General features: G+C 44.5%; 2 protein-coding genes across 4 annotated transcripts in view; one reads left to right on the forward strand and one right to left on the reverse strand.

Annotated features, from left to right (window-relative positions):
* Positions 1-26574, forward strand: part of LOC141094652 (uncharacterized) — an 803576-nt gene that overhangs the window by 670804 nt on the left and 106198 nt on the right. The gene's annotated exons all lie outside the window — the stretch shown is intronic.
* Positions 11771-26574, reverse strand: part of LOC141094650 (uncharacterized) — a 68067-nt gene continuing 53263 nt past the window's right edge. For all 3 annotated transcript variants that reach the window (XM_073580480.1, XM_073580481.1, XM_073580482.1), the window contains 5 exons: positions 16754-16808; positions 16598-16678; positions 15812-16007; positions 15481-15640; positions 11771-15375 (listed from right to left, as the gene is read on the reverse strand). In XM_073580480.1, coding sequence (XP_073436581.1) covers positions 14211-15375; positions 15481-15640; positions 15812-16007; positions 16598-16678; positions 16754-16807 — 1656 coding nt within the window. In that variant the 5' untranslated portion in view covers position 16808 and the 3' untranslated portion in view covers positions 11771-14210. The remainder of the gene's footprint in view (positions 15376-15480; positions 15641-15811; positions 16008-16597; positions 16679-16753; positions 16809-26574) is intronic.

The following is a 26574-nucleotide window of genomic DNA, read 5'->3' on the forward strand; positions in this document are numbered from 1 at the left end:
GCAATCGCTGCAGCTTCTGCATACGAACGGAGTGTACAGGCGACCGGCGGATGTGCGCGCACAGTCTTCGCACCTTCTGGAGCAGGGCTGTTAACTCCGGATAATTTTTGAGGAAGCACTGCACCACCAGGTTCAAGGTGTGAGCCAAGCAAGGTATGTGGCTGAGTTTTGAAAGGGCTATGGCTGCCACAAAATTACGGCCGTTATCACTAACTACCTTGCCTGCCTCAAGATGTACACTGCCCAGCCATGACTCAGTTTGTCGCTTCAAGTACTCGGCCAGCACCTCGGCGGTGTGTCTGTTGCCCAAACACATCATCTGCAACACAGCCTGCTGACGCTTTCCACTAGCTGCTCGATAGGGGGACACATCATGTCCAACAGTGGCAGCTGCAGATGGAGTGCTCGTACGACTGGGCTCTGTGGACGAGCTTTCGCTTCTGGAGGAGGAGGAGGAGGGTCGAACGCCTACAGCCAACTGTTTCCTATACCGTGGGCTAGGCAGCACTGTCCCACCACCGCTGTCCCCTGTGGACCCTGCATCCACCACATTAACCCAGTGCGCAGTGATGGACACGTAACGGCCCTGGCCATGCCGACTGGACCATGCATCACTTGTGAGGTGCACCTTTCCGCTCACTGACTGCTTGAGTGCATGGACAATGCGGTCTTTCACATGATGGTGGAGGGCTGGGATGGCTTTGCGAGAGAAGAAGTGGCGACTGGGTAGGTCATAGCGTGGTACTGCATAGGCCATGAGTTCGCGGAAAGCTGTGCTTTCCACCAACCGAAAGGGCATCATCTCAAACGAGATTAGTTTGGCAATGTGGGCGTTCAAACCCAGTGTACGCGGATGAGAGACTGAGTACTTTCTTGACCTACTCATAGTGTCTGGGAGGGTGAGCTGGACTTGAGAGCTGCATATGGTGGAAGTAGCGGTGGACAGGGTGGACTGAGAGAGTGTTGATGATGGTGATGGAGTTGGTGTTCTTTCTGATGGCCTAGAATCTGTCTTTCGTTGATATAACAGTGGGATTCCCTGACTGCTGTGGCCTTGCAACGACACCTCAACATTTGCTGCTGTGCTAACCGGTGGGCTTACAGTGGGGGAAACAATGTAGCGTTGCTGACTACCTTCGTTGTGATCAGTTGCACATGTGGCACTTGAGGTTTGGTGTTGTGTCCACGCTTGCAAGTGCATGCTGGTTAAATGTCTAAGCATGCAACTGGTATTCAAATTTTTCAGATTTTTCCCTCGGCTAAAGGTCTTTGCGCACTTCTTACAGATAACCTTGGCCTGATCATGAGGATTTTGTTCAAAAAAGTGCCACACTGCACTCTTCCTACTTTGGCAGACATTTTGCGGCCTAGCACGCTGTGATCTTTTGACCCTCTGGACAAGCTGTCCAGCAACTCTTTTGATGTTTGGAACCTGTCTTTGGAGTGCTCCGGGCCTGCCAGATAACAGCTGTTGCGATGTCTATGTCTGCTGTGGATGCTCCTCATCTGAGCTATTGGAAGCAGCACGCTCTTCCCCCAATGGATGCCAATCTGGGTCAACAACTGGGTCATCCATCACCTCCTCTTCTATGTCATGTGCACCTTCCTCTGTGTCACCGTGTATGGTGGTATAGTGTGCTGGAAGGGGCACCTGAGTCTCATCAGAGTCAGAATCTGGCTCTGTACACTGCGAGGACAATGTAGTGCTCTGAGTGAATGTACCAGCAGAATCATCCATCAGCGGCTGTGCATCAGTGCACTCCATGTCAGATTCATCTTGGCCTGGGTAATTCACCATTTCACTTGATAATCCAGGCATGGTATGTGAAAACAGCTCCATGGAGTAATCAGTAGTATGGCGTGCGTCATCCTTCAATCTTGGTTGGGGTGAAGGACACAAGGAAAGGTGTGGTTCATGAACATGAGCCTCCAATGACGACTCAGTGCTTTTACTTTTTACAACTGAAGAAGAGGAGGCGATAGAGCTGGAGGCTGAGTCAGCAATGTAAGACAAAACTTTTTCCTGATGCTCTGGCTTTAAAAGCGGTTTCCCAACTCCTAGAAAACTAAGCGTTCGAGGCCTTATGTAGCCAGACGATGACGCAGGCTCAGCACCTCCTGCATTCGGTCCTATTTTGCTCTTGCCACTACCATCAGATCCACCACCAACACCATCATTACCAGCTGCCAACCCCCGCCCAATTCCACGGCCTCTTCCACCAGCCTTCCTCATTTTTGGTAGAAATGTAGACAAAATCCAACAAACTATATAGTAATGTAAAACAAGGTACAAGGTGTCTATAGGACAGGGGAGATTTTGAATTTCTGAGGCCCACTGATATCTGAGCGCTATGTCACAGGCTCGATGGCACAGCTGTGACCAAAGTGACTAGAGGATAAGGGAGATTTTGAATCTCTGCACACACTTTTGGACACTGGACACTTTTGGATTGTGTGAGGCCCACTGATATCTGAGCGCTATGTGACAGTCTCGATGGCACAGCTGTGACCAAAGTGACTAGAGGATAAGGGAGATTTTGAATCTCTGCACACACTTTTGGACACTGGACACTTTTGAATTGTGTGAGGCCCACTGATATCTGAGCGCTATGTGACAGGCTCGATGGCACAGCTGTGACCAAAGTGACTAGAGGATAAGGGAGATTTTGAATCTCTGCACACACTTTTGGACACTGGACTCTTTTGGATTGTGTGAGGCCCAATGAATATCTGAGCGCTATGTGACAGGCTCAATGGCACAGCTGTGACCAAAGTGACTAGAGGATAAGGGAGATTTTGAATCTCTGCACACACTTTTGGACACTGGACTCTTTTGGATTGTGTGAGGCCCAATGAATATCTGAGCGCTATGTGACAGACTCGATGGCACAGCTGTGACCAAAGTGACTAGAGGATAAGGGAGATTTTGAATCTCTGCACACACTTTTGGACACTGGACACTTTTGGATTGTGTGAGGCCCAATGAATATCTGAGCGCTATGTGACAGGCTCGATGGCACAGCTGTGACCAAAGTGATTAAAGGATAAGGGAGATTTTGAATCTCTGCACACACTTTTGGACACTGGACACTTTTGGATTGTGTGAGGCCCACTGATATCTGAGCGCTATGTCACAGGCTCAATGGCACAGCTGTGACAAAAGTGACTAGAGGATAAGGGAGATTGGATTGCTTTTAAAAAAGCAGTTTGTGGAGTAGTGGGTAAACAGCAATGCAGGAATGTCAGGAAGCCATAGAAGGCAGCCCAACAACCAACACCACTGATACACCACTATATAGCCTCCCCTTGCACTGCACACAGAGTGACTGGTGTGTTGTGCAGGCCAAATTGCTAGCAGCAGAAGCAGTTTTTTTTCTTCTCAGCAGGACAAAAAAAAAAATTGGGATTGCTTTTAAAAAAGCAGTTTGTGGAGTAGTGGGTAAACAGCAATGCAGGAATGTCAGGAAGCCTTAGAAGGCAGCCCAACAACCAACAGCTCGCCAGCCGTTCTCACGCCCAGTATGGATTACACGTGATTGCACAAAGGTGAGAAAGGGTACCGTATCCCCAGATAACATGTATGGATAGCGTACACATTCAAAATATATGTCTCAGGAGGCAGGCTCAGACGGTGTTAGGCCCAGTATGGATTGCACGTGATTGCACAAAGGTTAGAAAGAGTACCGTATCCCTGGATAACATGTATGGATAGCGTACACATTCAAAATATATGTCTCAGGAGGCAGGCTCAGACGGTGTTAGGCCCAGTATGGATTGCACGTGATTGCACAAAGGTTAGAAAGGGTACCGTATCCCCAGATAACATGTATGGATAGCGTACACATTCAAAATATATGTCTATACATCAGGAGGCAGGCTCAGACGGTGTCAGGCACAGTATGGATTGCACGTGATTGCACAAAGGTTAGAAAGGGTACCGTATCCCTGGATAACATGTATGGATAGCGTACACATTCAAAATATATGTCTATACATCAGGAGGCAGGCTCAGATGGTGTCAGGCACAGTATGGATTGCACGTGATTGCACAAAAGGTTAGAAAGGGTACCGTATCCCTGGATAACATGTATGGATAGCGTACACATTCAAAATATATGTCTCAGGAGGCAGGCTCAGACGGTGTTAGGCCCAGTATGGATTGCACGTGATTGCACAAAGGTTAGAAAGGGTACCGTATCCCCAGATAACATGTATGGATAGCGTACACATTCAAAATATATGTCTATACATCAGGAGGCAGGCTCAGACGGTGTCAGGCACAGTATGGATTGCACGTGATTGCACAAAGGTTAGAAAGGGTACCGTATCCCTGGATAACATGTATGGATAGCGTACACATTCAAAATATATGTCTCAGGAGGCAGGCTCAGACGGTGTTAGGCTCAGTATGGATTGCACGTGATTGCACAAAGGTTAGAAAGGGTACCGTATCCCCGGATAACATGTATGGATAGCGTACACATTCAAAATATATGTCTCAGGAGGCAGGCTCAGACGGTGTTAGGCCCAGTATGGATTGCACGTGATTGCACAAAGGTTAGAAAGGGTACCGTATCCCTGGATAACATGTATGGATAGCGTACACATTCAAAATATATGTCTATACATCAGGAGGCAGGCTCAGACGGTGTCAGGCACAGTATGGATTGCACGTGATTGCACAAAGGTTAGAAAGGGTACCGTATCCCTGGATAACATGTATGGATAGCGTACACATTCAAAATATATGTCTCAGGAGGCGGGCTCTGACGGTGTTAGGCCCAGTATGGATTGCACGTGATTGCACAAAGGTTAGAAAGGGTACCGTATCCCCAGATAACATGTATGGATAGCGTACACATTCAAAATATATGTCTATACATCAGGAGGCAGGCTCAGATGGTGTCAGGCACAGTATGGATTTGACGGCCCAGATTACACAGCGGAGGAGCAGGGAGAGGTAAAGATTGCAAATGCTGGGGCCCTGCCCAAGCAAGGGGGGCCCACTCGTGGGCGTCGGTACTGGCACTGGGCCCCTCATAGTACAGCGGTGTGTCTGACGGCGGGTGTGCACCACCACCGTCAGAGACACTTGATTGCACTATGAGGGACCCTGTGCCAGTGCCCGCGCCCAAGAGTCGGCCTACCCACCTGTCCAGGGCAACGGCACTCGCACGGTGTCGTGCGCTAGGTGGTGACCCCGGCCATGGGGGGGGAGGCAGCACAGTTAGGGAGTTTTAGAAAGTGGCATATGTTGATGTTGGACATTCAGCTGATGCAAAAGGCGAAATAGGTGAAGTCCCAGGAAGAGGTGGACCAAAGCAAGCCATTTTTCTGTCACCCTATGTGTCATCAGGGGAAGGTGGGACAAAATCCTTGGAAACCCATGCATGGTTCATTTTAATGAAGGTTAGATCATCCACATTTTGGGTTGACAGACGGGTCCTTTTTTCTGTCAGAATTGATCCAGCTGCACTGAAGACTCTTTCCGATAGCACACTTGCAGCTGGGCAAGCGAGCTCCTGTAAGGCATATTGGGCCAATTCAGGCCAGGTGTCCAGTTTAGCGGCCCAATAGTCAAAGGGGAATGACCTGTGTGGGAGAACATCGATATGGGAGGAAAAGTAGTTTGTAACCATAGTTGACAACTGCTGTCTCCTGTCACTTTCCATCGATGCAGTATTACCAGTTGTGTGAGCGGTATTTGAAAAATCAGTCCACAACATTGTCATGAAACCCCTGTCTCCAACGCCACTTCTGCTGTGTGCACCACGAACACCTCTGCCAAGCTGCCCCCGGCCCGTACGGCTCGTGTGAGAACCATCACCGCTGCTGTGTGCTGGGAATGCCTCAAGCAACCGATTTACCAGAGTTGCTTGTTTATTAGCCAATATTAGGTCAAGGTTCTCCTGTGGCATGATGTTTTGTAATTTGCCTTTATAGCGTGGATCCAGGATGCTGGCCAACCAGTAGTCGTCATCGTTCATCATTTTGGCAATGCGGGGGTCCCTTTTTAGGATCTGCAAGGCATAATCTGACATGTGGGCCAATGTTCCCGGTGTCAATGATGCACTGCGAGTGCTGGGTGGAGGAGCACTTTCTGGCAAATCAACATCCCTCCAGTCACGCACAAACCCTGTACCAGACCTTGCCACGCCAACATTTTCACTTGCCCCACGAGATGCATCCTCCTCCCCTAAGTAATCATCCCCATCATCATCCTCCTCCTCCTCTTCTTCCTCCACCTCGTCCAGGAGAGGTCCCTGAGCAGACAATGGCTGAATGTCATCAAGGATTCCCTCCTCCTCTTCCTCCTCATCAATATTGGCTGCAGACGCCTGCTCCTTAAGGTGCGTCAAAGTTTGCATGAGCAGACGCATAAGTGGGATGCTCATGCTTAGGATGGCGTCGTCTGCGCTTACCAGCCGTGTGCATTCCTCAAAACACTGAAGGACTTTACAGAGGTCTTTCAGCTTCGACCACTGCACACCTGTCAACTCCATGTCTGCTCTCAAAGTGCCTGGCCGTGTATCCTCCCACAAATGCATTATGGCCTGCCTCTGCTCGCACAGCCGCTACACCATGTGCAGGGTGGAGTTCCACCTTGTTGCAATGTCGATAATGAGGTGGTGGTTGGGAAGGTGGAGCAATCGCTGCAGCTTCTGCATATGAACGGAGTGTACAGGCGACCGGCGGATGTGCGCGCACAGTCTTCGCACCTTCTGGAGCAGGGCTGTTAACTCCGGATAATTTTTGAGGAAGCACTGCACCACCAGGTTCAAGGTGTGAGCCAAGCAAGGTATGTGGCTGAGTTTTGAAAGGGCTATGGCTGCCACAAAATTACGGCCGTTATCACTAACTACCTTGCCTGCCTCAAGATGTACACTGCCCAGCCATGACCCAGTTTGTCGCTTCAAGTACTCGGCCAGCACCTCGGCGGTGTGTCTGTTGCCCAAACACATCATCTGCAACACAGCCTGCTGACGCTTTCCACTAGCTGCTCGATAGGGGGACACATCGTGTGCAACAGTGGCAGCTGCAGATGGAGTGCTCGTACGACTGCGCTCTGTGGACGAGCTTTCGCTTCTGGAGGAGGAGGAGGAGGGTCGAACGCCTACAGCCAACTGTTTCCTATACCGTGGGCTAGGCAGCACTGTCCCACCACCGCTGTCCCCTGTGGACCCTGCATCCACCACATTAACCCAGTGTGCAGTGATGGACACGTAACGGCCCTGGCCATGCCGACTGGACCATGCATCAGTTGTGAGGTGCACCTTTCCGCTCACTGACTGCTTGAGTGCATGGACAATGCGGTCTTTCACATGATGGTGGAGGGCTGGGATGGCTTTGCGAGAGAAGAAGTGGCGACTGGGTAGGTCATAGCGTGGTACTGCATAGGCCATGAGTTCGCGGAAAGCTGTGCTTTCCACCAACCGAGAGGGCATCATCTCAAACGAGATTAGTTTGGCAATGTGGGCTTTCAAACCCAGTGTACGCGGATGAGAGACTGAGTACTTTCTTGACCTACTCATAGTGTCTGGGAGGGTGAGCTGGACTTGAGAGCTGCATATGGTGGAAGTAGCGGTGGACAGGGCGGACTGAGAGAGGGTTGATGATGGTGATGGAGTTGGTGTTCTTTCTGATGGCCTAGAATCAGTCTTTCGTTGATATAACAGTGGGATTCCCTGACTGCTGTGGCCTTGCAACGACACCTCAACATTTGCTGCTGTGCTAACCGGTGGGCTTACAGTGGGGGAAACAATGTAGCGTTGCTGACTACCTTCGTTGTGATCAGTTGCACATGTGGCACTTGAGGTTTGGTGTTGTGTCCACGCTTGCAAGTGCATGCTGGTTAAATGTCTAAGCATGCAACTGGTATTCAAATTTTTCAGATTTTTCCCTCGGCTAAAGGTCTTTGCGCACTTCTTACAGATAACCTTGGCCTGATCATGAGGATTTTGTTCAAAAAAGTGCCACACTGCACTCTTCCTACTTTGGCAGACATTTTGCGGCCTAGCACGCTGTGATCTTTTGACCCTCTGGACAAGCTGTCCAGCAACTCTTTTGATGTTTGGAACCTGTCTTTGGAGTGCTCCGGGCCTGCCAGATAACAGCTGTTGCGATGTCGATGTCTGCTGTGGATGCTCCTCATCTGAGCTATTGGAAGCAGCAACCTCTTCCCCCAATGGATGCCAATCTGGGTCAACAACTGGGTCATCCATCACCTCCTCGTCTATGTCATGTGCACCTTCCTCTGTGTCACCGTGTATGGTGGTATAGTGTGCGGGAAGGGGCACATGAGTCTCATCAGAGTCAGAATCTGGCTCTGTACACTGCGAGGACAATGTAGTGCTCTGAGTGAATGTACCAGCAGAATCATCCATCAGCGGCTGTGCATCAGTGCACTCCATGTCAGATTCATCTTGGCCTGGGTAATTCACCATTTCACTTGATAATCCAGGCATGGTATGTGAAAACAGCTCCATGGAGTAATCAGTAGTATGGCCTGCGTCATCCTTCAATCTTGGTTGGGGTGAAGGACACAAGGAAAGGTGTGGTTCATGAACATGAGCCTCCAATGACGACTCAGTGCTTTTACTTTTTACAACTGAAGAAGAGGAGGCGATAGAGCTGGAGGCTGAGTCAGCAATGTAAGACAAAACTTTTTCCTGATGCTCTGGCTTTAAAAGCGGTTTGCCAACTCCTAGAAAACTAAGCGTTCGAGGCCTTATGTAGCTAGACGATGACGCAGGCTCAGCACCTCCTGTATTCGGTCCTATTTTGCTCTTGCCACTACCATCAGATCCACCACCAACACCATCATTACAAGCTGCCAACCCCCGCCCAATTCCACGGCCTCTTCCACCAGCCTTCCTCATTTTTGGTAGAAATGTAGACAAAATCCAACAAACTATATAGTAATGTAAAACAAGGTACAAGGTGTTATAGGACAGGGGAGATTTTGAATTTCTGCAGACACTTGTGGACACTGGACACTTTTGGATTGTGTGAGGCCCACTGATATCTGAGCGCTATGTGACAGGCTCGATGTCACAGCTGTGACCAAAGTGACTAGAGGATAAGGGAGATTTTGAATCTCTGCACACACTTTTGGACACTGGACACTTTTGGATTGTGTGAGGCCCACTGATATCTGAGCGCTATGTCACAGGCTCGATGGCACAGCTGTGACCAAAGTGACTAGAGGATAAGGGAGATTTTGAAACTCTGCACACACTTTTGGACACTGGACACTTTTGGATTGTGTGAGGCCCACTGATATCTGAGCGCTATGTGACAGGCTCGATGGCACAGCTGTGACCAAAGTGACTAGAGGATAAGGGAGATTTTGAATCTCTGCTCACACTTTTGGACACTGGACACTTTTGGATTGTGTGAGGCCCACTGATATCTGAGCGCTATGTGACAGGCTCGATGGCACAGCTGTGACCAAAGTGACTAGAGGATAAGGGAGATTTTGAATCTCTGCACACACTTTTGGACACTGGACACTTTTGGATTGTGTGAGGCCCACTGATATCTGAGCGCTATGTGACAGGCTTGATGGCACAGCTGTGACCAAAGTGACTAGAGGATAAGGGAGATTTTGAATCTCTGCACACACTTTTGGACACTGGACACTTTTGGATTGTGTGAGGCCCACTGAAATCTGAACGCTATGTGACAGGCTCGATGGCACAGCTGTGACCAAAGTGACTAGAGGATAAGGGAGATTTTGAATCTCTGCACACGCTTTTGGACACTGGACACTTTTGGATTGTGTGAGGCCCACTGATATCTGAGCGCTATGTGATAGGCTCGATGGCACAGCTGTGACAAAAGTGACTAGAGGATAAGGGAGATTGGATTGCTTTTAAAAAAGCAGTTTGCGGAGCAGTGGGTAAACAGCAATGCAGGAATGTCAGGAAGCCTTAGAAGGCAGCCCAACAACCAACACCACTGATACACCACTATATAGCCTCCCCTTGCACTGCACACACAGTGACTGGTGTGTTGTGCAGGCCAAATTGCTAGCAGCAGAAGCAGTTTTTTTTTCTTCTCAGCAGGACAAAAAAAAAAAATTGGGATTGCTTTTAAAAAAGCAGTTTGCGGAGCAGTGGGTAAACAGCAATGCAGGAATGTCAGGAAGCCTTAGAAGGCAGCCCAACAACCAACACCACTGATACACCACTATATAGCCTCCCCTTGCACTGCACACACAGTGACTGGTGTGTTGTGCAGGCCAAATCGCTAGCAGCAGAACCAGTTTTTTTGTCTTCTTCCCTGCCTAACGCTCTCCCTACAGAATCAGCAACCTCTCCCTATACTGAGATCGGCAGAAGTAAGAAGGCGGTCGGCGTGCACGCCCTTTTATACCCCCTGTGACGCCCACCAAAGCAAGCCAATCACTTGCATGCCCTTCTGAAAGATGGTGGTGACCCCTGCCTATGTCATCACGTTGCCCACAGTGTCCGTGGATCCTGATTGGCTGAAAAAGAGCGCAAAACAAACTTTTGAAACGCGACTTTGGCGCGTAAGTCGCCGACCTCGTGGCCGACCTCATCCTAGGGTCGGGTTTCGTTTCATGAAACCCGACTTTGCCAAAAGTCGGCGACTTTTGAATTTTTTCGACCCGTTTCGCTCAACTCTACTCCTAAGAATTGTGTCTACAAGATTTTCCGGAATCCAAGTTCCCTGCACCGCCCAGGATTGATTGCATTCCTCCAGACTTCGCATTTGCTACGGTTTGGTGAGCTGACAAAAATTTTTTTTCCATTGTGTACATGCCGGTTTATGTCTTGCTCCTATAAACCAGTAGCTGAATTTGATCCACAATAATAATTTTCTCTGGAGTGAATAGTTCATTTTCTAAAGATAAAGACTATTTATATAATATGGCTGAAGGTGAAGTGTCCTTTAAAGACTCAGAATTTTTTTCTATAAAAAATGTGGATAGACTTAACAAGGCCGCTGCTGTTTTTTCTAGAACAAATAGAGTGGATTTGAAAGATCATGATAATATTGAAAAATCTATATCAGAATTGGAAAAACAAATGATCATTAGATTAAAAACGTGGTGGGATCTGACCACTTTGCAAAATTATATAGGTCATGAAATGATCCCTAGAGGTTTAAGATTGAATAAACGCTCCACAGTTCTATTTGATGTCTCATTTTCTGACAAGTGGAATAACATTTTGTCAGATTGTTCCATAAAATTAATGTCCCTTATTATCCAGTATGAGGAAGAAAAAGTTTCCGTTTTGGATAAAAAAATCAAAGATATTGAAACCGAATTAATACAATTTGAGAAAACGGATTATTATATCAAATCTAAAAAGAAGATCTTTGATTATCTGAATATACTGGAAGGGGACATTGTAAAAAGGAAACAAGAAAAATTTAAAAGAGACATTAGAGATTATGATGAAAATGTGGTCTACAGTTGGAAAACATTCAATAGTAATAATACCCCGAACAGCAGTTTTAGAAAGCGGTATAAATCGCAAAGACATGTGAGTTTTTCGTCTACTGATAATACAGATGGGTGTACTGATCAGTCTGATGTAGACATAGAACAGGCAGCGACTACTAGTTTTAGGCTAGTTTCACATTGGCGCTTTTTTGCGCAGCGCATCGTGCGCAAGAAAAACGCATGAAAAACGCATGAAAAACGCAAGCAACGCTGCGTTTTTTTTACGGCAAGCGAACGCTGATGCGTTAAAAAACCGCAGCGTTGCTTGCGTTTTTCTTGCGTTTTTGGCTTGCGCATGCGTTTTTCACGCGCATGCGTTTTTAGGTGTGTTATTTCAAAAACTGTTTTTAACAAACAAGAGAGAGTTCACCAATGGGACAAATGGGACAACAGTGGGAGTGTCTTTATATAGACCTTGTACAGCAGAATTCCTCACATGTTGCTGCTTTGCCAGTGGATATGATGGATATGCGTATGGATAATTTCCGTTTCAAGCTTGATCTTGACATCGCGATGTCTCAGGCGTATGCCTTTGCTTGCCAGCGGGAGAGGGAGAGACACCAGAGACGGCAGCGGCGTCGCTTTTGGAGACATCCGATAATAGAAGTCCGGGAAAGCCTTGGAGCGTATCACACGCTGTACACCGAGCTCCAGGTCAACCCGCAGAAATTTGGAGACTATATCCGGATGTCCCAGGAGAGCTTCATGGACTTGCTGGGTATGGTCGAAGGTATCATCCGGAGATGGGACACTCCGCTTCGGCGTGCCATTCCTCCGGAAGAAAGGCTCCTGGTCACCTTACGGTATGTATTTTTTTGCCTAAATTTATTTATTTATTTTTTTAAATTTTTGGTGTTTTTTTTTTTTTTTTAATTAAAATTTTTTTTGGTTAATATTTTTTTGCATCATTTTTAGAGAAACTGTTCGGCACCTTATGGTATGTAATGTTGTGCCTAAATTGTTTGGGTTTTTTATAAATTATTTTTTTTAACATTTTTGGTTTTTGGTTAATAATTTTTTGCATCATTTTTACTGAAACTGCTCGTCACCTTATGGAGTGTAATGTTGTGCCTAAATTAATTTGGATTTTTAAAAAATGTTTGTTTTTTTTTGGGGTAATATTTTGTTGCTTCATTTTTAGTGAACCTTTTTTTTCCCTAATTTTTTTTTCTCATTGGATTTTCTCATTTACTAATCAAAATTCTTTGCAAAATGTTTTTCTGCTATATTTTATTTAAAAATCATGCAAAACAGATATGCCATGTACTTTTGATTTCCAGGGTTTTTATTTATACCCTAGACAGAAATATATTTTTTTTTTTTTTTTTTTTTATTGACAGGTTCCTGGCAACTGGAGAGAGTCTGTCATCCCTGCATTTCCAGTATCGGCTGGGAATCTCCACTTTATCCGGGATAGTTGCCGACACCTGCAGGGCTCTGTGTGAAGTTCTCTGTCCGGAGTATCTGCCCTTACCCACCACCGAAAAGTGGCTTCAAATAGCTGAAAAATTTTGGGAACTCTGCAATTTTCCAAACTGCCTAGGAGCCGTGGATGGGAAGCACATCCGAATCACGAAACCAGCAAGAAGTGGCTCCGAGTTCTTCAATTATAAGAGGTACTTTTCCACAGTCCTTATGGCGATAGCGGATGCTGACTCCCGGTTTGTGGCGGTGGACATTGGGGCTTTCGGAAGGAGCAACGACTCGCACACTTTCAAGAACTCCAATATGGGCCGGAGGTTGTACAGCAACCATTTTAATTTTCCACAGGCACAGCCTCTTCCCCAAACTGATGCTCCACCACTGCCATTTGTTTTAGTTGGGGATGAGGCATTTCAGATGTGCCAGAACCTGCTAAAGCCGTACTCCAGCCGTGCCTTGGACCACACCAAGAAAATTTTCAATTACAGGCTGACAAGGGCACGCCGGACTGTAGAGTGCGCCTTTGGCATTTTAGTGGGCAGATGGAGAATTCTTAGCACCGCCATCAACCTGAAAATGGAAACTGTGGACGAGGTTGTGAAGGCATGCGTGGTTCTGCACAACTTTGTAATGGCAAAGGAGCCACCGAACTTTGATATGGACGAACCTGCTGCCAACCCTTTGCCTGATTATAATCAGCACCCTCTTCGTTCTTCAGTGGAAGTTGCCCAAATGAGGGACAAATTTGCGGATTTCTTCGTAACCGATGTGGGTCGTGTAGCATGGCAGGACCAAATGGTATAAATATGTTTGTTAATAAATGTTAGCATCCTTCACTCTGGTTGATAACTGACCATGTCATGTTAAATATTTTGGTTGTACTATCTCCACTCTTGCATGCAGATTGGAGAGATGAGAAAGGTTTACAACTTCTACCATTCCCTGGCCTGGTGTCATGAAGTGATGATGCCCCAAAAAAAAAAAAGCATCCTGACTTCATAAATAAAATAAAATAATAAAATACCATCCTCAAATCAGTCTTTATGATACCTGCAAGTTGAGAATATATATGCCTTGTACCCTCCACCATCATTCTGACCAATACCAACAGACAGAAGAGACTGGTGGATGAAAATACAAGTCATATATTTGTGTTTGTCACATCACATAGCTCCAAGAATGACACAAGAAACGTGTCAGTACTGGAGCTATGTGGTGTCACAAACACAAAGTGTAAGGCGCAGTGTGTGCAGGTGATGAAACACAAAATAACCAAACATTTTTATGAAAAAAAATTAACAATTTTTTTTATTTAGGATGGTGGAAATTGGGGGGTGTGGAGGGATGAGTAATGGCTGGTGGAGGTTGTGGTTAGAGGGGAGGGAGGAATTAAAGAAGTGGGAGAAGGGAGGCGAGGTAAGGAAATTTGGGAAGTGGGAGGTGAGGGAGGAGGGAGGGTGAGAGACCTCCTGCTTTTTTCCCTCCGATTTCGGCGGCTGCCTTCCCGTCTTGTGCCGGAGGACATACTGGACCCCCGTGACCTGTGTGACCGCCTGGAGCTGGGGGACCGCATGGTGGTTGGGGACCGCCTGCCAGGATCGTGCTGCATGCTGGTGGTGGTGGAGGTTATGGTCGGTGCCGCAAATATCGAGTGCGGGTCCCCCGTCTGCTGATGCTCCGTGGTGGTGGCGGTGGCAGTCCAGGCAGGGGTGGTCCTCGTGCTGGTGGCGCTGAAGACAGGGGTGGTGACGGGCCATCCTGTGGTGGTGGCGGCAGCAGTGGTGGGCCAGGCAGGAGCAGCGCTTGGCATGGAGATGGCGGGTGACAGTCCAGCTGCACTCGGACTTGGGGTGGTATGCAGTGGTCCGGCGAAGCTTGGAACAGTGGTGGCCGTGCAGTGATATGCAGCAGATGTCGGTATTGCAGTATAACGAGTCAACGGTGGCACTGGTGGAAATGCCACCGCTGACTGCTGCATATACCAAGTCTGCTGCATAGCCTGCATATAAGCATTGTTGCAGGCCTGCATGACAGTTAACTGGAGTTCAGGGGTAAGGTGTTCCGCTGAGTCCCGAGCTATCTGTGTGTAAAAATGCTGGGCTGGTCTGGCGAGGTCGGCTTCCAGGCGCTCAAGGCAACCCTCGATAGACTTGAAGCGTTGGTCCAAAAGGAGGAACCCGCTATCAAGTCTATCAGAGAGTGCCTTGAGGCTACTCTGAAAGACCGAGCTCAACTGAACGAACTCGGGCATGGCAGGCCTGTCCGAGGCCCTCTGCCGCTGCTGGCGGGAAGTGCCCGCAAAACCAGTGGCAGAGACCTGGGACAGGGGAACACCTGAGCGACCAGCTTCCTGGTCTCCAGATGACTGTGGTCCAGACCTGCAAGGTGCTTCGTCGCTGATGGATGGCTGGGAGGGGTCCGTGGCAGCTGGATGAAGGACCGCTTCGGAGCCAGGTTGCAGGGTGCTGCTCCAGGTGCTGTGAAAATATAAGAAAGAAATTAGTACCATAGCATAAAAATCGCCAAGTCCTGTGGAATTGAAAAGCACAGAATAAAACACAATACAACTAGAATATACTTACGTTCGGGAGGCAAGGACCGGTCTTAAAAAGGCCATGGCACGATGATACCGGTATTTCGTGCCGGTCCTTGACGCAGCACCACTGCGAACCTCTCTCTCCTGGCGGATATCCCTGTTGAAGCGGTCCTTCATCGAGCGCCAACGGGTTCTGACTTTGTTCACTGTAGGGAAACAATAAAACACAAAAAAAAAAAATTAAAGACAATGCGCTGGAGGCTGTGATCACCTAACTGTGTGTGATGCTAGAAACTCCATGGGGTTAATAGCATCACACCAAGTTGTGCGATCACGGCCAAGATCACTGCTGCATCACACTGCAGTGAAATACTTACGAAACTCCTTGCGGACCCTGGCAGTCGCGTTGTCCCAGCCATCCATCAGCGATTTGGCCACCTGGTTCCAGAGCCGCCGGATCACCACGCTGTCCGAGTGCAGCTGGTGACGGGTGTCCCACAACGGAACTCGCTCCTGGACTAGACGAATGAGCTCGTCATTGTCCAGGGCGAGCTCCTCCTCCCGCAGTGGAGCCTAGAAAATAAAGAAAAAAAATTTTGATACATTGAAATATAAAAATAAATGCATGAATGAAAATAAAATACAAATAAATTACATATACCCAAAAAATCCAGCAAAGTACGTTTTTTTTTTTTTTTTTAATATTTTCTGCAATGTGTACTTTGCTGGATTTTTTTTTTTGCTTTTTGAAAGGCATTGAAAATGTTTTTTTCGGTTATTTTAATGCCTTTCAAATACCAAAAAAAAAAAAAACCAGCAAAGTACACATTGCAGAAAATATTAAAAAAAAAAAAAAAAAATATTAAGCCATGCTATTTAAAAAAAAACCCACCAAAAAACACATAAAATACATTAAAAAAACCGAAAAAACATTTTCAATCCCTTTTCAAAAACCAAAAAAAAACAAAAAAAAACGTTGCTGTAAATATAATAAAAAAACCACACTAAAACCACAAGCATAACAAAAACCCAAAAATACTCATAAAAATGAAAAAAAAACCTTTCAATAATAAAAAAAATATAAAAAAAAACAATACGGTTTCCCAAAAAAAATTGCATATAGAAATTAAGCTATCCCAAAAATTTAAACATTCTGTACTTACATCCCGTCTTCCCGCCCGCACTTGGCCTTGCTGCTGCTCCTGCCGTTCCTCCTGGCGTGGTGGCGTGGTGGAGGATGAGCTCTGAAAAATAATAAAAAAAATTAGCCACATGTGTACATTTTTTTTTAACTATCCATAGGGAAGCATGGTACTCACTTCTTCGGCCTCGTGCCCAGTCTCGGGTACGAACTCTTCAGATGAAGAAGACATGCTGGAAAAAATAAAAAGAGAAATTAGTACATAGAAAAGTTTTGAACTTTTTTAATTCAACATTCAGGCACACATATAGGTATTTAGGCCTGTTTCACACTTCCGTTTTTTTGGATGGTCCGCTAAAAAAATGGATCCGCCGTTTTCCCCGCAAACGGATCCATTTTTTTGACGGATCCACGGTAGCCGCAAATGTAAGTCTATGGGAAAAAAAAAAAAACGGATCCGCGAAAAAATCGCGGATCCGTTTTTTTAGCGGCGGATCCGTTTTTTAGCGGACCAAAAAAACGGAAGTGTGAAACAGGCCTTATACTTACATTATCAGCAGGTTCTTGTGGAGAAAATTTGATTGTGTCTGGCTCGCTCTCTACTCTCCAGAGTACTGGTGAATTCCACCGCCCACTCAAACTTTTTATCACCTGCTTAATTAGCGTCTAGACAACTTTCCAGACGTGTAGACCTTAAAAACACATGCGCACGCATGCGCTCTCATAGGCGCCAATGGGGGGTTTTTGCGCATTCCGTGCGCAAGCGTGCGCATGCGTTTTTTTGCCGAGACAGGGCGGACCAAAAAATGCAACATGTTGCGTCTGGCGCGTCTGGCGCAACAGACAAAAAAATGCATGCGCACAAAAACGCTAACATGCGCAAAACACTGCGCACGCCATGTTAAACATAGGGGCACGGTGCGCTGTGCACAAAAACGCCAATGTGAAACCAGCCTTATCCTGACAAAAAACTTGGATTCACAGAACAAAGGATTGTCATCAAGAAAAAACGGAGTCGGGCAGGGCGAAAATATCGTAAGACGAAATTACTATACCAGGCACTACCAAAAGAGGAACAAACAGTTCTAAACCTGTCAGCTACAATTTTATCAGATGCACAGGTGGAAGTTCTGGAGAAAGGACTGGGTTTTGTCCCAAATAAACAGTTTAATCTTTTTGACACAATTCTGGACATGAATAAATTTATCAGAGGTTTAACAATAAAGAAACATTTTTTGATGAACAAGACTCTATTCATACTGTCCAAAATGAGATTTCACCTGTGAATGAATATTCAGACCAGATTATTTTAAAAAATTTGCATGAAATGTCAGAAGAAAGAAATTTTTTGGACATAAATGACCGTCTGTTTGGAAACAGGGTTCCCAATCCTACTTATTAGCCAGTGCAGTCACGTAGCACAGTGATGGAGGAATTTCAAATAGTGGTGGAAAGTGAACTTACTAAATTGGCACTGGAAAATAAAAATCAGAACAATAAAAAAAACTTAACAAAAAAACAAAAAAATGCATTGGAGGAATTGAAGGAAAATTCTAACATTGTTATAAAAAATTCAGATAAAGGTGGATCTACTACTATACTGGACACTGGTCTTTATGAACAAGAAGTGCATAAGTTGCTTCAAGACGGTGTTGTGTACAAGCTGTTAATAAAAGATCCTACAGAGGAGATAAGAGTTCTTTTAATGAAAATTTTGGAAGAAGGACATTTGATGGGTTTTCTTACTAGTCAGCAATTGGAATTTATGAATCCACCTTTCCCAAAATTCCTCTTTTTCATGCCTTGCCCAAGGTTCATAAGGGGGTATTTCCCCCACCTATACGGCCTATTGTATCTGGAATAGGGTCATTATTGGAGAATTTGGGGGATTGGTAGGATGCACGACTTCAACCACTAGTATTGAGATCACCCAGCTATATCAAGGACAGTAAGCATGTGTTACGCGTAATGAAGAACATTAAGTGGAATAGTAATTATACATGGGTTACTGCAGATATTGCTACACTGTATTCATCTATACCTCATCTAGCTATTCGTGCACTTCAGGATCAGTTGCTTAAATATACTAAATACAGTGTGGAATTGCAGCAATTTATTTTATCTGTAACTGAATTTTTGTTAAAAAACAATTATTTTATGTTTAAAAGGTAAAACAATTTGTTCCTGAAATTACAAGGATGTGCGATGGGGGCGAAATTTTCCCCATCGCTTGCAAATATATTTGTTACTTGGTGGGAGGAAGCAAAAATGTATGGTCAGGAAAATATTTTTATGGATCATATAGAATTTTTTGGAAGATTTATTGATGATCTGATAATAACATGGAAGGGTGATCCAGATAATATAAAAGAATTCATAAAATTCCTTAATACTAATAATCATAATCTAAAATTTACATATCATATGAATAAGGAACGAATTGCTTTTCTTGACATGATGTTGATTGGAAATGAAGCAGATTTTAGGGTTGAAGTATGTTTATATAGAAAACCGCAATCAGGTAATTCTTTGTTGCATGCTAGCAGCAACCATCCCAAACATGTCATTAATAATCTCCCAGTAGGTGAATTTGTGCGTGCCAAGAGGTGCTGCACAACTGATTCATTATACAGACAGGAATGTGAAGTAATTGACGAACGATTAAAGACTAGAGGATATCGCAAGCATCAAATTAATAGGGGTAAAATTGTAGCAGAAAGAAAAACTAGAGATGATTATTTGGAAATAAAATCAAAATTTAGTAATTTTCAGGAGAAACCAGTTTTTATTACTAAATATAGTGACCAATTTAATCAAATAACGGAAATTATTAAATCAAATCTACCTATTTTACGTGTGGATCCAACTTTGAGAACTATATTGGATAAAGGCTGCAATTTTATTCCTAAAAAAGGAACTACAATTGCGAATATTTTGTCCCCCAGTGATCACACTTTGTGTTTTTCATCAGAAAATAATTCAAGCTGGTTATCTGTCTCTGGTAGCTATCGTTGTGGAATAAGATCATGTGGTTTATGTAAATACATGTATAATACGTCTACATTTAAATCCACAGTTACAAAAAATGAATATGTCATAAATATGTTTGCCAACTGTAGTTCCACATATGTTGTTTATTTAATAACATGTGAAACATGCTGTATTCAATATGTGGGCAACACCACACGTTCTCTTCGCAAAAGGATTTCTGAAAATCTTTATGATTCATGTAATAAAACTACAAGGAGTCCCTCGGGAGCCTCTCAGCATTTTGTTTCTGTACATGGAGGAGATGTCAGTACTTGCAGGGTTAATATAATAGAAACTGTCCCGAACCCCAAGAGGGGAGGTGATAGAAAAAAGGAATTGCAGCATAAAGAAGCAATGTGGATTTTAAAGTTAAAAACACGATATCCCGCAGGCATGAATTTAAAATCTGATCTTTTATATATATATGATTAAGATGATGTGGTGATTTCCTCCATGTTCAGATACAATGCTTTATGGTATGGTGGAGAAAATCCTCCCTTCCTGCTACTGTGGACCTCCGCCCATTTTATTTCCCTCCCACTTTACTTCAGCCAGCAAGTGTATATAGGTATATGTTTATTTGTAAGATGTTAAGCTATGAGTAAGGACCCTCTAGTCCGAAACGCGTAAGCGTCTGTCACATTGGTGAACCATATGTTTTTTATGCATCTATTCTGTTTTTAATCATTTTTTTGGAATAAAGTCTTTTGATTTTAACCATCCTTTGTTCGAAGTTGCTGGAACATCTCCTGAGTATTGTGTCTACAAGATTTTCTGGAATCCAAGTTCCCTGCACCGCCCAGGATTGATTGCATTCCTCCAGACTTCGCATTTGCTACGGTTTGGTGAGCTGACAAAAAATTTTTTTCCTTTGTGTACTTGCGGGTATAATACAGTCTGACTCAGTTGAAGCTTGTACGGTACCCATGGCAGATGGCCCGGCTCCCACAGCCAAGGCTGTACCCCTGCCTACTCCTGCAGGTGTCCAGGTTCCGCCTGGCGAGGAGATGGCACTTCCACAGAGGAGATCCGAAAAGGATCCAAAAAAGAGGCGGAAATCCAGAGCGGTTGGTGCCATTCCAGATATCCATCCAGATGTCGATCCAGACGTCCATACGGAGGCCCCTGTTGATGACCACGCTGATGTTGGATGTGATGTCTGCCCAGAAACCTGTCCGGAGGACCGCCCGGATGCCGATCCAGAGGGATGTCCTGATGTCTGTCCGGAGGGTGAAGGTCGCACGCCAGATGGTGACCCTAGTGCTGAACCTGTTGATCATCTCGTCCCGGAGAGAGCGTCTGTAGGTGTCCCTGGTGAGGTTGTGGACGTTCCTTCTGCTGCAAAACCTGGAGGAGTCTTGGTGGCCCTGGAGGACCGGATGGAAACCAGTGCCAGTGGTAAGCGGAGCAGTGAGGAGGCTCAGGGAGAGCAGAGTTCGCTTGAGTCAATCTGTAAATTCTTTCTGGCTACTACAGTCAATCTTCTCAGCCCAGAAGGGACTAATTTAATAGAGGAATACACGGACTCCGATGATACCGCCAGCCTACGGATTATGTCTTCACTTTCACCTGCCATATCACATCTATATGAGTCTGATTCAGAGAGTCTGGAATCATTAAAAAAGACTTAATATGGCAGAGATCCGGGTTGCCTCACTAAATGTGAGAAGTTTAAAGAGCCCGTCAGGAGGGCTGCTTAGTTTGCATGGTTAATGACTTTGAACTTTGAGTTTTTTTTCCTGCAGGAATGCAGTATTGATCATGGACTATCATATCCCAACCTAAACAAAGACTGGACAGCAGGACCCTCTGTCTGGTCAGGGTCCAATGACAATAAAGCTGCGGGGGTTGGGATTTTATTTAAAACCCAGAATGCAAATGTTTTATCAGTTGCTGAAATTGTTCCAGGCCGTGCCTTATTAACCCATGTTGTTTTAAATGGTTTTACATGTCGTTTTATGAATATTTATGCATCCCCAGAGAAAAATGAGCGGGCTTCCCTTTTTAATGACATATCTTTGTTTTTAACAGGTTCATCCCCAGTAATAATGGGAGGGGATTTTAATTGTGTCATGTTGGGAGAAGGGCGGAGTGGAGGTGATGTGCTAGAGGAACAGACAAAACCTCAAGTCTGTTAAAACACCTGGTGGCAGACTAAGTTATTGGATGTATGGAGGAAGTCCCACCCTTCTGATCCAGGATACACATGGAGGGGTAGAGGGCTGTCCTCTCATATTTATTTTATTTTATGTTCTAATGATGTTTTTAAATCTAGGAACGCAGGCTTAATGGAAAACATCTTTTCTGACCATGCACTGCTACATGCCAGCCTGCATGTTCCTGGGGATGCAAATGTGGGTAGGGGTATATGGAAATTAAATGTACTCATATTAGACGAATTGGTAAGAGCGGATTTTGTTGCAAAATATGAATCTTGGAGGAGGAGGAAACACCCAAAACAGAGTATGCTGGGGTGGTGGGAATGTGTAAAAACCCAGATTAAAGAATTTTTTATTAAAGTGGGTAAAAGAAAGGCACGTGAAAAAAGGAAATGTTTTAGAGATTTTAATGTCAGGCTGCAGACTCTCCATAAGGAGTGGGTGTGCCTGGTGTGGATGGTGAGATGGCCAAGATTCAAACTGAAATCCACCAATTCCTGGAACAAAAAGGTAAAGAGGTGATATTTAATGCTCGTGTGAAATTCTTAGAAGAGGGTGAGTCATGTTCAAGGTTTTTCTTTAAAAAAGTAAATGACAAAAAACAAGTAATTGTGGAATTGGAAGGAGAAACCTCCACTAACAGCATTTTAGACAAAACTTTTAATTTTTATAGTGATCTTTTTAATACCAAAAAGATTGACGAAACTACCCTTGTAGGAAATCTTAATGTTTTATCTCAGTTTTTAAACAAAGATGACCAGGTGTTTTTAGAAAAAGATGTTTTACCAACTGAGATTGAAGAGGCCCTAAGGAGTTTTGGTAAAGGCAAGGCTCCAGGGTCCAATGGTCTCCCTATTGAATTTTATCTTTGGTTTTGGGATTCCATTAAAACGGACTTCCTACAAGTGATCAGTGAATCCTTTATGGCAGACTCCTTACACCAAACTCATGGCGCAAAAGCATGATCACCCTCATTTTTAAGAAAGGCGATAAAACACAACTGGAGAATTGGACGCCTATTTCATTGCTAAATATGGACTATAAAATCCTTGCTAAAATTATTGCCAGTCGTCTGAAAACAGTTATTAAACGTGATCCATCCAGATCAGGTGTGTGGTGTCCCTGGGAGATCAATCTGGGAACACTTAAACTTGATTCGGGATCTGATCTGGTATCAGAAAGACAGAAAACAGCCATTAGCTATTTTATCCTTGGATTTTATGAAGGCTTTTGATAGGGTCTCCCACTTTTATCTTTTTAAAGTTTTAGAAAGGATGGGGTTCCCTAATTCATTTATCCAGAAAATATCGCTTTTATATAAACAGTCATGTGCACAGGTTTTAATTAATGGGCTTTTAACTAAGGAAGTGGAGCTTCTTTCTGGAGTAAAACAAGGTTGTCCCATGTCCCCACTTTTATTTGTGTGCGCCATTGAACCACTGTTGTGCCTGATATGTCAGGACTAGAGTTGAGCGATACCGTCCGATACTTCAAAGTATCGGATCGGAATGGATCGGCCGATCTTTAAAAAAAGTATCGGTATCGCCGATTCCGATACCGGAAGTCCCATTCAAGTCTATGGGACTTCCGGTATCGGAATAAGAAAAACCCTGTTTTTGCCTTGTACAGCCTCTCTGGGGTCTGTACGGGCCTTTCGGGGGGCTGTGCCGGCCTGCCAGGGGGTCTGTGCAGGCTCCGGTGGTCTGTGCTGGCCTGCCGGGGGGCTGTGCCGGCCTGCCGGTGGTCTGTGCAGGCTCCGGTGGGCTGTGCCGGCCTGCCGGGGGGCTGTGCCGGCCTGCCGGTGGTCTGTGCAGGCTCCGGGGGGCTGTGCCGGCCTGCCGGGGGGCTGTGCCGGCCTGCCGGTGGTCTGTGCAGGCTTCGGGGGTCTGTGCAGGCATCGTCCGATGGGACTACAAGTCCCATCGGGCGATGCCTGCTACCATGACAGTGATTGACACATTAGCCAATGATGGGACAGTAGTAGTCCCATCATCCGGCTAATGTGTTGAATGTAAAAAAAAAAAAAAAAAAAAAAAAATTACATGCTACATACATACAACATGCATACTACATACATGCTACATTCATACTACATACTACATACATGCTACATTCATACTACATAAATACTACATGCAACATACATACTACATATATACTACATACATACTACATGCATGCTACATACATACTGCATGCTACATACATACTACATGCTACATACATACTACATGCTACATACATACCACATATATACTACATACATACTACATGCATGCTACATACATACTGCATGCTACATACATACTACATGCTACATACATACCACATATATACTACATACATACTACATGCATGCTACATACATACCACATACATACTACATACATACTACATGCATGCTACATGCATGCTACATGCTACATACATAACACATATATACTACATGCATGCTACATACATACTACATGCTACATACATACCACATACATACTACATGCATGCTACATACATACTACATGCATGCTACATACATACTACATGCTACATACTACATATATACTACATGCATGCTACATACATACTACATGCTACATACATACTACATATATACTACATGCATGCTACATACATACTACATGCTACATACATACTACATATATACTACATGCATGCTACATACATACTACATGCTACATACATACTACATATATACTACATGCATGCTACATACATACTACATGCTACATACATACTACATATATACTACATGCATGCTACATACTACATGCTACATACATACTACATATATACTACATGCATGCTACATACTACATGCTACATACATACTACATATATACTACATGCATGCTACATACTACATGCTACATACATACTACATATATACTACATGCATGCTACATACATACTACATACATACTACATGCATGCTACATACATACTACATGCATGCTACATACATACCACATGCATGCTACATACATACTACATGCATGCTACATACATACCACATGCTACATACATACCACATGCTACATACATACCACATACATACTACATATATACTACATGCATGCTACATACATACTGCATGCTACATGCATGCTACATACATACTACATACATACTACATGCTACATACATACCACATATATACTACATACATACAATACATTCATACAATACATACATAGACATACAGTACATATAACATAGAGTAACATACTTACCAATACTTGTCACATTGTTCCCCGAAGCCATTGTCTTTTCCGGAATAAATATTAACATAACAAACCACAAAAATGCTCACCCACGATCCGAAGCAGTCCACGAGTGTGTCCCACGACGATCTTGGGTAGAGAACTGCAGCATCAGCTGATGCTGCCGTTCTCTACGGGCTGTAGGAATCCAATGACGGAAGGTAGGTATCCTTCCGCACTGTATTCCTCCGCCACTTAAAAAAAAAAGAAGTCCCTAGTCTCACTTTATGCCATTGCTGTGTGGGAATTTCCCACGCAGCAATGGCATAAAGTGAGACTAGGGACTTTTTTTTTTTTTTTTAAGTGGCAGAGGAATACAGTGCGGAAGGATACCTACCTTCCGTCATTGGATTCCTGCAGCCCGTAGAGAACGGCAGCATCATCTGATGCTGCAGTTCTCTACCCAAGATCGTCGTGGGACACACTCGTGGACTGCTTCGGATCGTGGGTGAGTATTTTTGTGGTTTGTTATGTTAATATTTATTCCGGAAAAGACAATGGCTTCGGGGAACAATGTGACAAGTATTGGTAAGTATGTTACTCTATGTTATATGTACTGTATGTCTATGTATGTATTGTATGAATGTATTGTATGTATGTAGTATATATGTGGTATGTATGTAGCATGTAGTATGTATGTAGTATGTATGTAGCATGCATGTAGCATGCAGTATGTATGTAGCATGCATGTAGTATATATGTAGTATGTATGTAGCATGCATGTAGTATATATGTAGTATGTATGTAGCATGTAGCATGTATGTAGTATGTATGTAGTATGTATGTAGCATGTATGTAGTATATATGTGGTATGTATGTAGCATGTAGTATGTATGTAGCATGTATGTATGTAGCATGTATGTAGCATGCATGTAGCATGCATGTAGTATGTATGTAGCATGTATGTAGTATGTATGTAGCATGCATGTAGCATGCATGTAGCATGCATGTAGCATGCATGTAGTATGTATGTAGTATGTATGTAGCATGCAGTATGTAGCATGTATGTAGCATGTATGTATGTAGCATGTAGTATGTATGTAGCATGTAGTATGTATGTAGCATGTAGTATGTATGTAGCATGTAGTATGTATGTAGCATGTAGTATGTATGTAGCATGCATGTAGTATATATGTAGTATGTATGTAGCATGTAGTATGTATGTAGTATATATGTAGTATGTATGTAGCATGTAGTATGTATGTAGCATGCATGTAGTATGTATGTAGTATGTATGTAGTATTTTTTTTTTTTTTTTTTAACATTTAACACATTAGCCGGATGATGGGACTACTACTGTCCCATCATTGGCTAATGTGTCAATCACTGTCATGGTAGCAGGCATCGCCAGATGGGACTTGTAGTCCCATCGGACAATGCTTGCACAGACCCCCGGACATCAGCACAGCCCCCCGGCAGGCCGGCAAAGCCCCCCGGCAGGCCGGTACAGACCCCCACAGGGTGCACAGACCACCGGCAGGCCGGCACAGCCCCCCGGCAGGCCGGTACAGACCCCCACAGGGTGCACA

This window comes from Dendrobates tinctorius, unplaced genomic scaffold (genome assembly GCF_039654945.1).
Source record: "Dendrobates tinctorius isolate UK_male_01 unplaced genomic scaffold, ASM3965494v1 ptg000065l, whole genome shotgun sequence".
NCBI lineage: Eukaryota > Metazoa > Chordata > Amphibia > Anura > Dendrobatidae > Dendrobates > Dendrobates tinctorius.